We start from the raw sequence: 15,990 nt of genomic DNA on the forward strand, positions 1-15,990 counted from the left end.
AAAAAAAAAAAAAAAAAGGTGGATTTTCCAGCTGTTGCCGTGGCCACCAGGTCCGATGGACCGACCCCAAATAACTCCTCCCCTTTATACGGCAATACTTCCATGTGCCGTTTGGAATCTGCATCACCTGACCACTGTCGTGTCCATAAACATCTTCTGGCAGATATGGACATCGCACTTACTCTTGATGCCAGAGTGCAAATATCCCTCTGTGCATCTCGCATATATAGAAATGCATCCTTTAAATGCTCTATAGTCAATAAAATACTGTCCCTGTCAAGGGTATCAATATTTTCAGTCAGGGAATCCGACCAAGCCACCCCAGCGCTGCACATCCAGGCTGAGGCGATCGCTGGTCGCAGTATAACACCAGTATGTGTGTATATACTTTTTAGGATATTTTCCAGCCTCCTATCAGCTGGCTCCTTGAGGGCGGCCGTATCTGGAGACGGTAACGCCACTTGTTTTGATAAGCGTGTGAGCGCCTTATCCACCCTAAGGGGTGTTTCCCAACGCGCCCTAACTTCTGGCGGGAAAGGGTATAACGCCAATAATTTTCTATCGGGGGAAACCCACGCATCATCACACACTTTATTTAATTTATCTGATTCAGGAAAAACTACAGGTAGTTTTTTCACACCCCACATAATACCCTTTTTTGTGGTACTTGTAGTATCAGACATATGTAACACCACCTTCATTGCCCTTAACATGTAACGTGTGGCCCTAATGGAAAATACGTTTGTTTCTTCACCGTCGACACTGGAGTCAGTGTCCGTGTCTGTGTCTACCGACTGAGGTAAATGGGCATTTTTAAAGCCCCTGACGGTGTTTGAGACGCCTGGACAGGTACTAATTGGTTTGCCGGCCGTCTCATGTCGTCAACCGACCTTGCAACGTGTTGACATTATCACGTAATTCCCTAAATAAGCCATCCATTCCGGTGTCGACTCCCTAGAGAGTGACATTACCATTACAGGCAATTGCTCCGCCTCCTCACCAACATCGTCCTCATACATGTCGACACACACGTACCGACACACAGCACACACACAGGGAATGCTCTGATAGAGGACAGGACCCCACTAGCCCTTTGGGGAGACAGAGGGAGAGTTTGCCAGCACACACCAAAACGCTATAATTATACAGGGACAACCTTATATAAGTGTTTTCCCTTATAGCATCTTAATATATAATAATATCGCCAAATAAGTGCCCCCCCTCTCTGTTTTAACCCTGTTTCTGTAGTGCAGTGCAGGGGAGAGCCTGGGAGCCTTCCTAGCAGCGGAGCTGTGTAGGAAAATGGCGCTGTGTGCTGAGGAGAATAGGCCCCGCCCCCTTTTCGGCGGGCTTCTTCTCCCGTTTTTCTGACAACCTGGCAGGGGTTAAATACATCCATATAGCCCCAGAGGCTATATGTGATGTATTTTTAGCCAGCATAGGTACTTTCATTGCTGCCCAGGGCGCCCCCCCAGCGCCCTGCACCCTCAGTGACCGTTGGTGTGAAGTGTGCTGAGAGCAATGGCGCACAGCTGCCGTGCTGTGCGCTACCTTAAGAAGACTGGGAAGTCTTCAGCCGCCGATTTCTGGACCTCTTCTCTCTTCAGCATCTGCAAGGGGGTCGGCGGCGCGGCTCCGGTGACCCATCCAGGCTGTACCTGTGATCGTCCCTCTGGAGCTAGTGTCCAGTAGCCTAAGAAGCCAATCCATCCTGCACGCAGGTGAGTTCACTTCTTCTCCCCTAAGTCCCTCGTTGCAGTGAGCCTGTTGCCAGCAGGACTCACTGAAAATAAAAAACCTAACAAAACTTTTACTCTAAGCAGCTCTTTAGGAGAGCCACCTAGATTGCACCCTTCTCGGCCGGGCACAAAAACCTAACTGAGGCTTGGAGGAGGGTCATAGGGGGAGGAGCCAGTGCACACCACCTGATCCTAAAGCTTTTACTTTTGTGCCCTGTCTCCTGCGGAGCCGCTATTCCCCATGGTCCTTACGGAGTCCCCAGCATCCACTTAGGACGTCAGAGAAATGATGAAATCTGGTGTCTGTGCCCGCTTTACCACCATTTTCATGCCCAAATGCTTGTTGGTCAAGGCAAATTGCAAGTGGGTGATATGTAAGTGACCACACTGTGTGAGTTTCAAGTGTCAAATCTGTTGACCAACGCTGTTTAGCCTTTGCACAGCTTCTTATTCAAAATGATGAAATCTGGTGTCTGTGCCCGCTTTACCACCATTTTCATGCCCAAATACTTGTTGGTCAAGGCAAATTGCAAGTGGGTGATATCTAAGTGACCACCCTGTGTTGGTTTCAAGTGTCAAATCTGTTGACCAACGCTGTTTAACCCTTGCACAACTACAGCTTCTTATTGAAAATGATGAAATCTGGTGTCTGTGCCCGCTTTACCACCATTTTCATGCCCAAATGCTTGTTGGTCAAGGCAAATTGCATGTGGGTGATATGTAAGTGACCACCCTGTGTAAGTTTCAAGTGTCAAATCTGTTGACCAACGCTGTTTAACCCTTGCACAGCTACAGCTTCTTATTCAAAATGATGAAATCTGGTGTCTGTGCCCGCTTTACCACCATTTTCATGCCCAAATGCTTGTTGGTCAAGGCAACTTGCAAGTGGGTGATATGTAAGTGACCACCCTGTGTGGGTTTCAAGTGTCAGATCTGTTGACCAACGCTGTTTAACCCTTGCACAGCTACAGCTTCTTATTCAAAATGATGAAATCTGGTGTCTGTGCCCGCTTTACCACCATTTTCATGCCCAAATGCTTGTTGGCCAAGGCAACTTGCAAGTGGGTGATATGTAAGTGACCACCCTGTGTGGGTTTCAAGTGTCAGATCTGTTGACCAACGCTGTTTAACCCTTGCACAGCTACAGCTTCTTATTCAAAATGATGAAATCTGGTGTCTGTGCCCGCTTTACCACCATTTTCATGCCCAAATGCTTGTTGGTCAAGGCAACTTGCAAGTGGGTGATATGTAAGTGACCACCCTGTGTGAGTTTCAAGTGTCAGATCTGTTGACCAACGCTGTTTAACCCTTGCACAGCTACAGCTTCTTATTCAAAATGATGAGATCTGGTGTCTGTGCCCGCTTTACCACCATTTTCATGCCTAAATCATTTTTGTTTAATGCAAAATGTCATGTAAATTGATGTAAGAGACACTATTTGAAGTTTATGCAATGTTAACTTAGTGATCTATCCTTATTTAATTTATTTTAATATAATAATTTCTGAATAAGATGCTGGAGCCGAATAAGAAGTGAATAAGAAGCTGGAGCCGAATAAGAAGTGAATAAGAAGCTGGCCGAATAAGAAGCTAACTTCAGCCTTGTCTTGGAAATACTATTAGTAATTTATATAATACACATACGTAACCCAGCACTTTAACAAGAATATGTCAGGCATTCACACCAGATCCTGCACCAGTGGAGATTGCAGTCCGTATTCCCTATCACATGGACACACTCATACACGCTAGGGTGAATTTTTCGCCAGAAGCCAATTAACCTCCTAGTACATGTTTGGAGTGGAGGAGGAAACTCACTCAAACATGAAAATACCATACAAACTCCACACGGATAGATCCTTGGTCAGGAACTTAGCCCATTACCTCCGGGATGGTATATGAGACAGTAATGCTAACCAGTATGCCATCAGTTCTCTGCAATGGAAGATAACGATGGAGCCACCCTCAAAATAATACATTTATGAAGACCACACTGGCAGAGCTCATGGGTTCAGCGTGCAGTCTATAAATTAAGTTCAAAGAGAGCACTGAATTTGTAAATCCACTTTCTGTGCAAACTGACCTGTTTGACGGCTTACATACACAAACTGCTGAAAGGTTCTCTGGGAGAGAAAATTATATATATATATATATATATATATATATATATATATATATATATATATATATATATACACACACACACACACACACACACACACACATACAGGTTGAGTATCCCATATCCAAATATTCCGAAATACGGAATATTCCGAAATACGGACTTTTTTGAGTGCGAGTGAGATAGTGAAACCTTTGTTTTTTGATGGCTCAATGTACACAAACTTTGTTTAATACACAAAGTTATTAAAAATATTGTATTAAATGACCTTCAGGCTGTGTGTATAAGGTGTATATGAAACATAAATGAATTGTGTGAATGTAGACACACTTTGTTTAATGCACAAAGTTATAAAATAATAAGATTTTACTTACCGATAAAACTATTTCTCGTAGTCCGTAGTGGATGCTGGGGACTCCGTCAGGACCATGGGGATTAGCGGCTCCGCAGGAGACAGGGCACAAAACTAAAGCTTTAGGATCAGGTGGTGTGTACTGGCTCCTCCCCCTATGACCCTCCTCCAAGCCTCAGTTAGGATACTGTGCCCGGACGAGCGTACACAATAAGGAAGGATATTGAATCCCGGGTAAGACTCATACCAGCCACACCGTACAACTTGTGATCTAAACCCAGTTAACAGTATGACAAACGTAGGAGCCTCTGAACAGACGGCTCACAACAATAACAACCCGATTTTTTTGTAACAATAACTATGTACAAGTATTGCAGACAATCCGCACTTGGGATGGGCGCCCAGCATCCACTACGGACTACGAGAAATAGATTTATCGGTAAGTAAAATCTTATTTTCTCTGACGTCCTAAGTGGATGCTGGGGACTCCGTCAGGACCATGGGGATTATACCAAAGCTCCCAAACGGGCGGGAGAGTGCGGATGACTCAGCAGCACCGAGTGAGAGAACTCCAGGTCCTCCTCAGCCAGGGTGTGCCCCTGACCAAGTAGCAGCTCGGCAAAGTTGTAAAGCCGAGACCCCTCGGGCAGTCGCCCAAGATGAGCCCACCTTCCTTGTGGAATGGGCATTTATATATTTTGGCTGTGGCAGTCCTGCCACAGAATGTGCAAGCTGAATTGTACTACACATTCAACGAGCAATCGTCTGCTTAGAAGCAAGAGCACCCAGTTGTTTTTTTTTGGGTGCATACAGGATAACAGCAAGTCAGTTTTCCTGACTCCAGCCGTCCTGGAAATCTATATTTTCAGGGCCCTGACAACATCTAGCAACTTGGAGTCCTCCAAGTCTCTAGTAGCCGCAGGTACCACAATAAGCTGGTTCAGATGAAACGCTGACACCACCTTAGGGAGAAACTGGGGACGAGTCCGCAGCTCTGCCCTGTCCGAATGGACAATCAGATATGGGCTTTTGTGAGACAAAGCCGCCAATTCTGACACTCGCCTGGCCGAGGCCAGGGCCAACATCATGGTCACTTTCCATGTGAGATATTTCAAATCCACAGATTTGAGCGGTTTAAACCAACGTGATTTGAGGAATCCTAGGACTACGTTGAGATCCCACAGTGCCACTGGAGGCACAAAAGGGGGTTGTATATGCAGTACTCCCTTGTCAAATTTCTGGACTTCAGGAACTGAAGCCAATTCTTTCTGGAAGAAAATCGACAGGGCCGAAATTTGAACCTTAATGGACCCCAATTTGAGGCCCATAGACACTCCTGTTTGCAGGAAATGCAGGAATCGACCGAGTTGAAAATTTCTTCGTGGGGCCTTCCTGGCCTCACACCACGCAACATATTTTCGCCACATGTGGTGATAATGTTGTGCGGTCACCTCCTTCCTGGCTTTGACCAGGGTAGGAATGACCTCTTCCGGAATGCCTTTTTCCCTTAGGATCCGGCGTTCAACCGCCATGCCGTCAAACGCAGCCGCGGTAAGTCTTGGAACAGACATGGTACTTGCTGAAGCAAGTCCCTTCTTATCGGCAGAGGCCCTGAGTCCTCTGTGAGCATCTCTTGAAGTTCCGGGTACCAAGTCCTTCTTGGCCCATCCGGAGCCACGAGTATAGTTCTTACTCCTCTACGTCTTATAATTCTCAGTACCTTTGGTATGAGAAGCAGAGGAGGGAACACATACACCGACTGGTACACCCATGGTGTTACCAGAACGTCCACAGCTATTGCCTGAGGGTCTCTTGACCTGGCGCAATACCTGTCCAGTTTTTTGTTCAGGCGGGACGCCATCATGTCCACCTTTGGTCTTTCCCAACGGTGCACAATCATGTGGAAAAAACTTCTCGATGAAGTCCCCACTCTCCCGGGTGGAGGTCGTGCTGAGGAAGTCTGCTTCCCAGTTGTCCACTCCCGGAATGAAAACTGCTGACAGTGCTATCACATGATTTTCCGCCCAGCGAAGAATCCTTGCAGTTTCTGCCATTGTCCTCCTGCTTCTTGTGCCGCCCTGTCTGTTTACGTGGGCGACTGCCGTGATGTTGTCCCACTGGATCAATACCGGCTGACCTTGAAGCAGAGGTCTTGCTTAAGCTTAGAGCATTGTAAATTGCTCTTAGCTCCAGTATATTTATGCGGAGAGAAGTCCCCAGACTTGATCACACTCCCTGGAAATTTTTTCCCTGTGTGACAGCTCCCCAGCCTTTCAAGCTGGAATCCGTGGTCACCAGGACCCAGTCCTGAATGCATAACTGTGGCCCTTTAGTAGATGAGCACTCTGCAGCCACCACAGAAGAGACACCCTTGTCCTTGGAGACAGGGTTATCCGCTGATGCATCTGAAGATGCGATCCGGACCATTTGTCCAGCAGATCCCACTGAAAAGTTCTTGCGTGAAATCTGCCGAATGGAATCGCTTCGTAAGAAGCCACCATTTTTCCCAGGACCCTTGTGCAATGATGCACTGACACTTTTCCTGGTTTTTGGAGGTTCCTGACTAGCTCGGATAACTCCCTGGCTTTCTCCTCCGGGAGAAACACCTTTTTCTGGACTGTGTCCAGAATCATCCCTAGGGACAGCAGACGTGTCGTCGGAGACAGCTGCGATTTTGGAATATTTAGAATCCACCCGTGCTGTCGTAGAACTACTTGAGATAGTGCTACTCAGACCTCCAACTGTTCTCTGGACCTTGCCCTTATCAGGAGATCGTCCAAGTAAGGGATAATTAAGACGCCTTTTCTTTGAAGAAGAATCATCATTTCGGCCATTACCTTGGTAAAGACCCGGGGTGCCGTGGACAATCCAAACGGCAGCGTCTGAAACTGATAGTGACAGTTTTGTACCACGAACCTGAGGTACCCTTTGTGAGAAGGGCAAATTTGGACATGGAGGTAAGCATCCTTGATGTCCAGGGACACCATATAGTCCCCTTCTTCCTGGTTCGCTATCACTGCTCTGAGTGACTCCATTTAGAATAGGTCTCACCTAGCCGTCTGGCTTCAGTACCACAATATAGTGTGGAATAATACCCCTTTTCTTGTTGTAGGAGGGGTACTTTGATTATCACCTGCTGGGAATACAGCTTGTGAATTGTTTCCAATACTGCCTCCCTGTCGGAGGTAGACGTTGGTAAAGCAAACTTCAGTAACCTGCGAGGGGGAGACGTCTCGAATTTCCAATCTGTACCCCTGGGATACTACTTGTAGGATCCAGGGGTCCACTTGCGAGTGAGCCCACTGCGTGCTGAAACTCTTGAGACGACCCCCCACCGCACCTGTTTGTACGGCCCCAGCGTCATGCTGAGGACTTGGCAGAAGCGGTGGAAGGCTTCTGTTCCTGGGAATGGGCTGCCTGCTGCAGTCTTCTTCCCTTACCTCTATCCCTGGGCAGATATTATGGGGACGAAAGGACTGAGGCTGAAAAGACTATGTCTTTTTCTGCTGAGATGTGACTTGGGGTAAAAAAGGTGGATTTTCTAGCTGTTGCCGTGGCCACCAGGTCCGATGGACCGACCCCAAATAACTCCTCCCCTTTATACGGCAATACTTCCATGTGCCGTTTGGAATCTGCATCACCTGACCACTGTCGTGTCCATAAACATCGTCTGGCAGATATGGACATCGCACTTACTCTTGATGCCAGAGTTTCACATATATAGAAATGCATCTTTTAAATGCTCTATAGTCAATAAAATACTGTCCCTGTCAAGGGTATCAATATTTCCAGTCAGGGAATCCGACCAAGCCACCCCAGCGCTGCCCATCCAGGCTGAGGCGATCGCTGGTCGCAGTATAACACCAGTATGTGTGTATATACTTTTTAGGATATTTTCCAACCTCCTATCAGTTGGCTCCTTGAGGGCGTCCGTATCTGGAGACGGTAACGCCACTTGTTTTTTATAAGCGTGTGAGCGCCTTATCCACCCTAAGGTGTGTTTCCCAACGCGCCATAACTTCTGGCGGGAAAGGGTATACCGCCAATAATTTTCTATCGGGGGAACCCACGCATCATCACACACTTCATTTAATTTATCTGATTCAGGAAAAACCACATGTAGTTTTTTCACACTCCACATAATACCCTTTTTTGTGGTACTTGTAGTATCAGAAATATGTAACATCTCCTTCATTGCCCTTAACAAGTAACGTGTGGCCCTAAAGGAAAATACGTTTGTTTCTTCACCGTCGACACTGGCGTCAGTGTCCGTGTCTGTGTCGACCGACTGAGGTAAAAGGACGTTTTAACGCCCCTGACGGTGTTTTAGACGCCTGGACAGGTACTAATTGGTTTGCCGGCCGTCTCATGTCGTCAACCGACCTTGCAGCATGTTGACATTATCACGTAATTCCTTAAATAAGCCATCCATTCCGGTGTCGACTCCCTAGAGAGTGACATCACCATTACCGGCAATTGCTCCGCCTCCTCACCAACATCGTCCTCATACATGTCGACACACAAGTACCGACACACAGCACACACACAGGGAATGCTCTGATAGAGGACAGGACCCCACTAGCCCTTTGGGGAGACAGAGGGAGAGTTTGCCAGCACACACCAAAAACGCTATATTATACAGGGACAACCTTTATATAAGTGTTTTTCCCTTATAGCATTTTAATATATATATACATATCGCCAAATAAGTGCCCCCCCTCTCTGTTTTAACCCTGTTTCTGTAGTGCAGTGCAGGGGAGAGCCTGGGAGCCTTCCCACCAGCATTTCTGTGAGGGAAAATGGCGCGGTGTGCTGAGGAGAATAGGCCCCGCCCCCTTTTCGGCGGGCTTCTTCTCCCGTTTTTCTGAGACCTGGCAGGGGTTAAATACATCCATATAGCCTCCAGGGGCTATATGTGATGTATTTTTAGCCAGAATAAGGTATTATACATTGCTGCCCAGGGCGCCCCCAGCAACGCCCTGCACCCTCCGTGACCGTTGGTGTGAAGTGTGTGACAACAATGGCGCACAGCTGCAGTGCTGTGCGCTACCTTCATGAAGACTGAAAAGCCTTCTGCCGCCGGTTTCTGGACCTTCAATCTTCAGCATCTGCAAGGGGGGTCGGCGGCGCGGCTCCGGGACGAACCCCAGGGTGAGACCTGTGTTCCGACTCCCTCTGGAGCTAATGGTGTCCAGTAGCCTAAGAAGCCAATCCATCCTGCACGCAGGTGAGTTGAACTTCTCTCCCCTAAGTCCCTCGATGCAGTGAGCCTGTTGCCAGCAGGACTCACTGAAAATAAGAAACCTAAAAACTTTTTCTAAGCAGCTCCTTAAGAGAGCCACCTAGATTGCACCCTGCTCGGACGGGCACAAAAACCTAACTGAGGCTTGGAGGAGGGTCATAGGGGGAGGAGCCAGTACACACCACCTGATCCTAAAGCTTTAGTTTTGTGCCCTGTCTCCTGCGGAGCCGCTAATCCCCATGGTCCTGACGGAGTCCCCAGCATCCACTTAGGACGTCAGAGAAATATTGGCTAAAATTACCTTCAGGCTGTGTGTATAAGGTGTACATGTAACATAAATACATTCTGTGCTTAGATTTAGGTCCCATCACCATGATATCTCATTATGGTATGCAATTATTCCAAAATACGGAAAAATCCCATATCCAAAATACCTCTGGTCCCAAGCATTTTGGATAAGGGATACTCAACCTGTGTATATATATATATATATATATATATATATATACACACATTTTTATAATGTTTACTTATATAGCACCAGCATATTCCCTTGCACTACAACTGGCAACAAAACAGTAATATAACAAAACTGGGTAATAACAGGCAACAGGTAAGAGGATCCTTCTCACAAGTTTACAATCTATGTGAAGGAGAGGACTCTTAACACCAGGGTCTCCAAACTATTATAAAACTCGGGCCCAAACACCAAAAAAACATGATGGTAACTGCACATTTTAAAAGAAACCATACACATTTAGAACCAAGTAGCCTTTATCAATATATATATACTTCAGGGCAAAAATAAATAAAAAATAATCAGTAATTGGTTACAGCTTTTAGGTAAGTTCTAATAGCCCCAATATCATGGTTTAATTACAATTATCATGGTAGTATTAAATACTTCCAACTTTTGTAGCAGGCAGAGAAGCACGAACAAGCTTTGCTGCAGCAGCGCACATCACAGGGGTGTATGACCAGTGACCTTCCCCTATGGGTTCCCATGTCAGGCGCCCTTGGCACCTGTGCATAGCTGCTCTGCACACTGGGTAAATATAAAACGTGTTGGGCACTGCTGGTACATGATGCATAGAGATAGTGTGTCATGGGCAATCCCACCCCTAACAACTGTGCACACCAGCTACTTTTTAATTATACGGGCACCACTGCATACCCTCCAACATGACCCGCCCCACTAGGTACAAAATGCTCTGTTTCTGGACTTCCCTCTTAATTTATTATTGCCATCACCTGTGAAGAAACAGCTTTCTTATCATTTAACTAGTTCAACACAGGTGATGGAAATCATAAATTAAGAGGGAAGTCCAGGAACAGAGCATTTTGTACCTAGTGGGGCGGGTCACGTTGGAGGGTCTGCCACTGTAACTCATCAGCAACCATGACAGACCAGTGCCAAGAGGAGGAGAGAGGAGCAAGGAATTTTGGCGTAAGGTAGTGACAGGTGGGGATGCGGACTTGTGTGGGGGTGGGATGTATACATTCACCATGAGAGAGAGAGAGTGAGTGAGTGAGTGAGTGAGTGAGTGAGTGAGTGAGTGAGTGAGTGTGTGATCACATATGGCGCATCTTACACACTCACAGCTCCTGATGTGATAATAGCTGCTGATGCCACTGCCATACATCAAAAGCAGCTGCAGCAAATGAACACCACGTCCTCCCGCGCTGGCATATTATGGGCTGGCGCAGCATACATAGGCTGTGTGTATCGGCAGCACTGCGGTACCTACCAGCCAGTAGTCAGGGATGTGTCTGTATATCAGGGCAGCAGCAGCAGCTGGGGAGCACCCGGGACACACGGACCATTTCCTCGCCTGCTGCATCAGGCCCCGCCCACCTACTCAGCCTCAGCCAGTAACAGTGCTACATACAAACAACCAATTGTGGCTTATCTTTTAGTTTCCTAACTACGAGGTAGAAAATGAGCGGAGCGGTGTGATTGGCTAGCTCTCAATGTAGGGCGAGGATGGGTGTGGTGTATGCTGATGAGCGTTGAAGCGTGAGCCGCCCCGACATATGGGTGACATATGATTTTATGATGGGTGATGGATGATGGATGGATCAGGATCAATTGCCGGGGAATAGTAGCTGCCATTCGGCGTCAGGCTGTAGCTGTATATGGCATGGGTTCAGGAACAGAACTGCACACAATAATCCTACCGGCACATTTATTAATGATCTGATTTTATTTGTGATAATTTTAATTTCTGTTTTGAGCTTAATGACAGGCAAAGCATCATTGTTCTACTTACTGGTATTTGGAAAGCGTATGAGCAAATAATCTCCCACTGAATGCCCTGGTGCTGTAGTTCCAGGATTTCACATGTGTTGTACCAGCCAATCAGCTCCTACCTGCCATGTTGCGGACTGTGTTTGAAAGCTGACACTTAGGAGCTGGTTGGCTGGTACTTTGGGGTTCAGTCAAGTAAAAAACGAAAAATGAATTGCTACTTAGCACTATACATCGCATCAGTTCAATGCGATATATAGCTGTAATAAGTAGGAATTAATCTATAGTCACCCTCCCGGCGATGTAATCCGGTATCCAGGGGTCCATCGTTGAGATCCTTTCCAGGCGGTTCGCTCTGCGACGATAGGAGTTTGCCGGCTGGTCCCTCTGTGCATGCTAAAGTATGGCGATGCGATTCTGCTACATGAATAGACCTCAAAATGAGCATTTTGCAAACTATGCCACATTTATTATAACGGCTAAAGAATCATCCACCTTCCCTGATGTTATCATGTCTCAGACAGAATTTGCTCTGGGTGTGTCTGCTGTAAACGCTGATTTACATACAGGATTAAAAGCAACACTTTAAAAAGACATTTCATACACTTTAAATGAAGCCGCTGCGGCCGCTATACTTCATCCACAACCTACATACTTATTACACCATTAGCGTACAGAGTCCCGTACCATGTACGGACTTTGCGTACAAACGCCGCGCTGACTGTACAAAGTACACGCAGCGCGTACACACCCAAAGATACACCGTGAACCCTTAACAGCTATGCATGCAATCAGGGCCGGTGCTAGAGTGTTTGGCGCCCCCCTGCAAATTATAAATTTGCGCCCTCCCATCTGTAAAAAAGGGAGAGGACGTGACGCAAAAAGGGATGTGGTCACACAAGAAAGGAGCGTGGCCCACAATTCAAATTACATCACACAGTATTACAATCTTATTCACTTTACCACAAACATAGTGCCCCTGATTCATATTACACCCTCTAGTAGTGCCCCTTATTAACGTCACACAGTAGTGCCCCTTATACACGTTACACCACACAGTACTTATACACAATGCCCACAGTAGTTCCCCTTATTAGAGGTGTAGATAGGTGCCATGATGCCCGGAGTAAGGGTATGTTTCAGCACCCTTTCCCTGTGTTGGATTGGAGGTACGTTACATTTGAAAAGAAAAATATATTTTAAAATTGGTGACATGGCCTGTTCTAGACCTTGAGGAGCTCAGGACAAGTTTCCTTTGGCGTTAGCCATGCTCAGGTCAGGGACAGTGCGCGCCGAAGGCGCGCACCAAATATATAGGGTTGTGGACACAGAATAGTAAAAATTCACATTTGACATTACACTGCACAGTAATAGTGTCCGTTAGTCACATTACACCCCACAGTAGTGTCCGTTAGTCACATTACACCCCACAGTAGTGTCCGTTAGTCACATTACACCGCACAGTAGTGTCCGTTAGTCACATTACACCCCACAGTAGTGTCCGTTAGTCACATTACACCGCACAGTAGTGTCCGTTAGTCACATTACACCCCACAGTAGTGTCCGTTAGTCACATTACACCGCACAGTAGTGTCCGTTAGTCACATTACACCCCACAGTAGTGTCCGTTAGTCACATTACACCCCACAGTAGTGTCCGTTAGTCACATTACACCGCACAGTAGTGTCCGTTAGTCACATTACACCCCACAGTAGTGTCCGTTAGTCACATTACACCGCACAGTAGTGTCCGTTAGTCACATTACACCCCACAGTAGTGTCCGTTAGTCACATTACACCGCACAGTAGTGTCCGTTAGTCACATTACACCGCACAGTAGTGTCCGTTAGTCACATTACACCCCACAGTAGTGTCCGTTAGTCACATTACACCGCACAGTAGTGTCCGTTAGTCACATTACACCCCACAGTAGTGTCCGTTAGTCACATTATACCACACAGTAGTGTCCGTTAGTCACATTATACCCCACAGTAGTGTCCGTTAGTCACATTATACCCCACAGTAGTGTCCGTTAGTCACATTATACCCCACAGTAGTGTCCGTTAGTCACATTATACCCCACAGTAGTGTCCGTTAGTCACATTATACCCCACAGTAGTGTCCGTTAGTCACATTATACCACACAGTAGTGTCCGTTAGTCACATTATACCCCACAGTAGTGTCCGTTAGTCACATTATACCCCACAGTAGTGTCCGTTAGTCACGTTATACCCCACAGTAGTGTCTAGTGATGAGCGAGGTTCGGTTTTACTCGGTTCTCAAAACGGCATCTTATTGGCTATCCAAAACACGTGACATCCGTGAGCCAATAAGATGCCGTTTTGAGAACCGAGTAAAACCGAGTAAAACCGAGTAAAACCGAATCCGCTCATCACTAGTAGTGTCCGTTAGTCACATTATACCCCACAGTAGTGTCCGTTAGTCACATTATACCCCACAGTAGTACTCTTATACATGTTACACCACACACACACACACACACAATAAAAGCTGCTTATACACGTTATGCCAGGTATAGCCAAACCACGTCATACATACCACGCTGCTACTGTAAATGTAGTACCTTCTGCTTCATTACTTTGTAGGCATAACTCTGACTGATGCTCTGCCTTGGATCCACGCTTGGGCGCTGCTCCTCCTCTACCCTCCCGTAGGCTCCGTTACTCCAGCAGCAGCAGCTCTGGAGGATGTCGGCAGTTTTGGCGAGAGAGGAGGGGGCGGGTACAAATTACGCAGGCCTGGGACTGATGAAGGGGCTCAGCAGGGGCCCTGGTCCACTGCACTCCTACCTCCCTTCTTACTGGGCAGCAACAACAGCATAAGTTCTCATCATGGCAGAGTGTGCTGTGCTGCAGTGCCAGAGGCAGAGAGGCTGCTGCTGCGGAGCCTCTGCCTGTTCCTGTATGGCTAGGTGGAGAGTGATCACACTGATCACGCTCCCCACTCGAATTGCCACTGGCTGAGGGGCTCCTCAAGGCCCCCTAACCTGCTGGACTCTGCAAAGTTTAAAAAATAAAATTAAAATTAAAAATTCCAAAAGGGGGCGTGGTCACGCATCCCGCGATTAGGCCACGCCCCTAAAAGTCTACCTGCCCTGCAAAACGCTCGGAATTTGTCAGCAGCGCTGTGAGGAGGAGCCTGGAGGTGGGAGGAGGATGGGGGAGGAAGCTAGAGGGACCTTGCACTGACTGAGAGCCGGGCTACACGCTGCCAGCGCCGTTACCTGTCTTCCACTATGACAGGCGCAACGGAGCTGACAGCAGCAGGGACAAGGGTAGCAGAGCAGGGAGAGCTCAGCGCCTCTTCAGCTGAGCGCCTCCCTGCACTGCATACCCTTGCTGAGCGGGTAGCGCCGGCTCTGCATGCAATAGTAATACACTTTAAACCTTAGCAGGGAAAGGAAAACACAACACTAGTTTGTATTTAAACTGCTGGGTTCCGACACCACAACATATTATTACTGAAAGGGGGATACAATAGAGATGTGCACTTGAAATTTTTCGGGTTTTGTGTTTTGGTTTTGGGTTCGGTTCCGCGGCCGTGTTTTGGGTTCGACCGCGTTTTGGCAAAACCTCACCGAATTTTTTTTGTCGGATTCGGGTGTGTTTTGGATTCGGGTGTTTTTTTCAAAAAACACTAAAAAACAGCTTAAATCATAGAATTTGGGGGTCATTTTGATCCCAAAGTATTATTAACCTCAAAAACCATAATTTCCACTCATTTTCAGTCTATTCTGAACACTTCACACCTCACAATATTATTTTTAGTCCTAAAATTTGCACCGAGGTCGCTGGATGACTAAGCTAAGCGACCCTAGTGGCCGACACAAACACCTGGCCCATCTAGGAGTGGCACTGCAGTGTCACGCAGGATGGCCCTTCCAAAAAACACTCCCCAAACAGCACATGACGCAAAGAAAAAAAGAGGCGCAATGAGGTAGCTGTGTGACTAAGCTAAGCGACCCTAGTGGCCGACACAAACACCTGGCCCATCTAGGAGTGGCACTGCAGTGTCACGCAGGATGGCCCTTCCAAAAAACACTCCCCAAACAGCACATGACGCAAAGAAAAAAAGAGGCGCAATGAGGTAGCTGTGTGACTAAGCTAAGCGACCCTAGTGGCCGACACAAACACCTGGCCCATCTAGGAGTGGCACTGCAGTGTCACGCAGGATGGCCCTTCCAAAAAACACTCCCCAAACAGCACATGACGCAAAGAAAAAAAGAGGCGCAATGAGGTAGCTGTGTGAGTAAGCTAAGCGACCCTAG

General features: G+C 47.2%; 2 protein-coding genes across 7 annotated transcripts in view; one reads left to right on the forward strand and one right to left on the reverse strand.

The window, feature by feature from the left end:
• The window catches only part of BSCL2 (BSCL2 lipid droplet biogenesis associated, seipin), a 142,558-nt gene extending 131,224 nt beyond the window's left edge, over positions 1–11,334 (reverse strand). The window contains exon 1 of one of the 6 annotated variants that reach the window (XM_063944976.1): positions 11,203–11,334. In XM_063944976.1, coding sequence (XP_063801046.1) covers positions 11,203–11,295 — 93 coding nt within the window. In that variant the 5' untranslated portion in view covers positions 11,296–11,334. The other 5 variants (XM_063944979.1, XM_063944981.1, XM_063944978.1 and 2 more) reach the window with 5 other exon arrangements.
• GNG3 (G protein subunit gamma 3) overlaps positions 10,826–15,990 on the forward strand; it is a 110,239-nt gene continuing 105,074 nt past the window's right edge. Inside the window, exon 1 of the mRNA XM_063944983.1 lies at positions 10,826–10,906. The gene's annotated coding sequence lies outside the window, so the exon portion shown is untranslated. The remainder of the gene's footprint in view (positions 10,907–15,990) is intronic.

Source organism: Pseudophryne corroboree, chromosome 11 (genome assembly GCF_028390025.1).
Source record: "Pseudophryne corroboree isolate aPseCor3 chromosome 11, aPseCor3.hap2, whole genome shotgun sequence".
Classification (NCBI taxonomy): Eukaryota; Metazoa; Chordata; class Amphibia; order Anura; family Myobatrachidae; genus Pseudophryne; species Pseudophryne corroboree.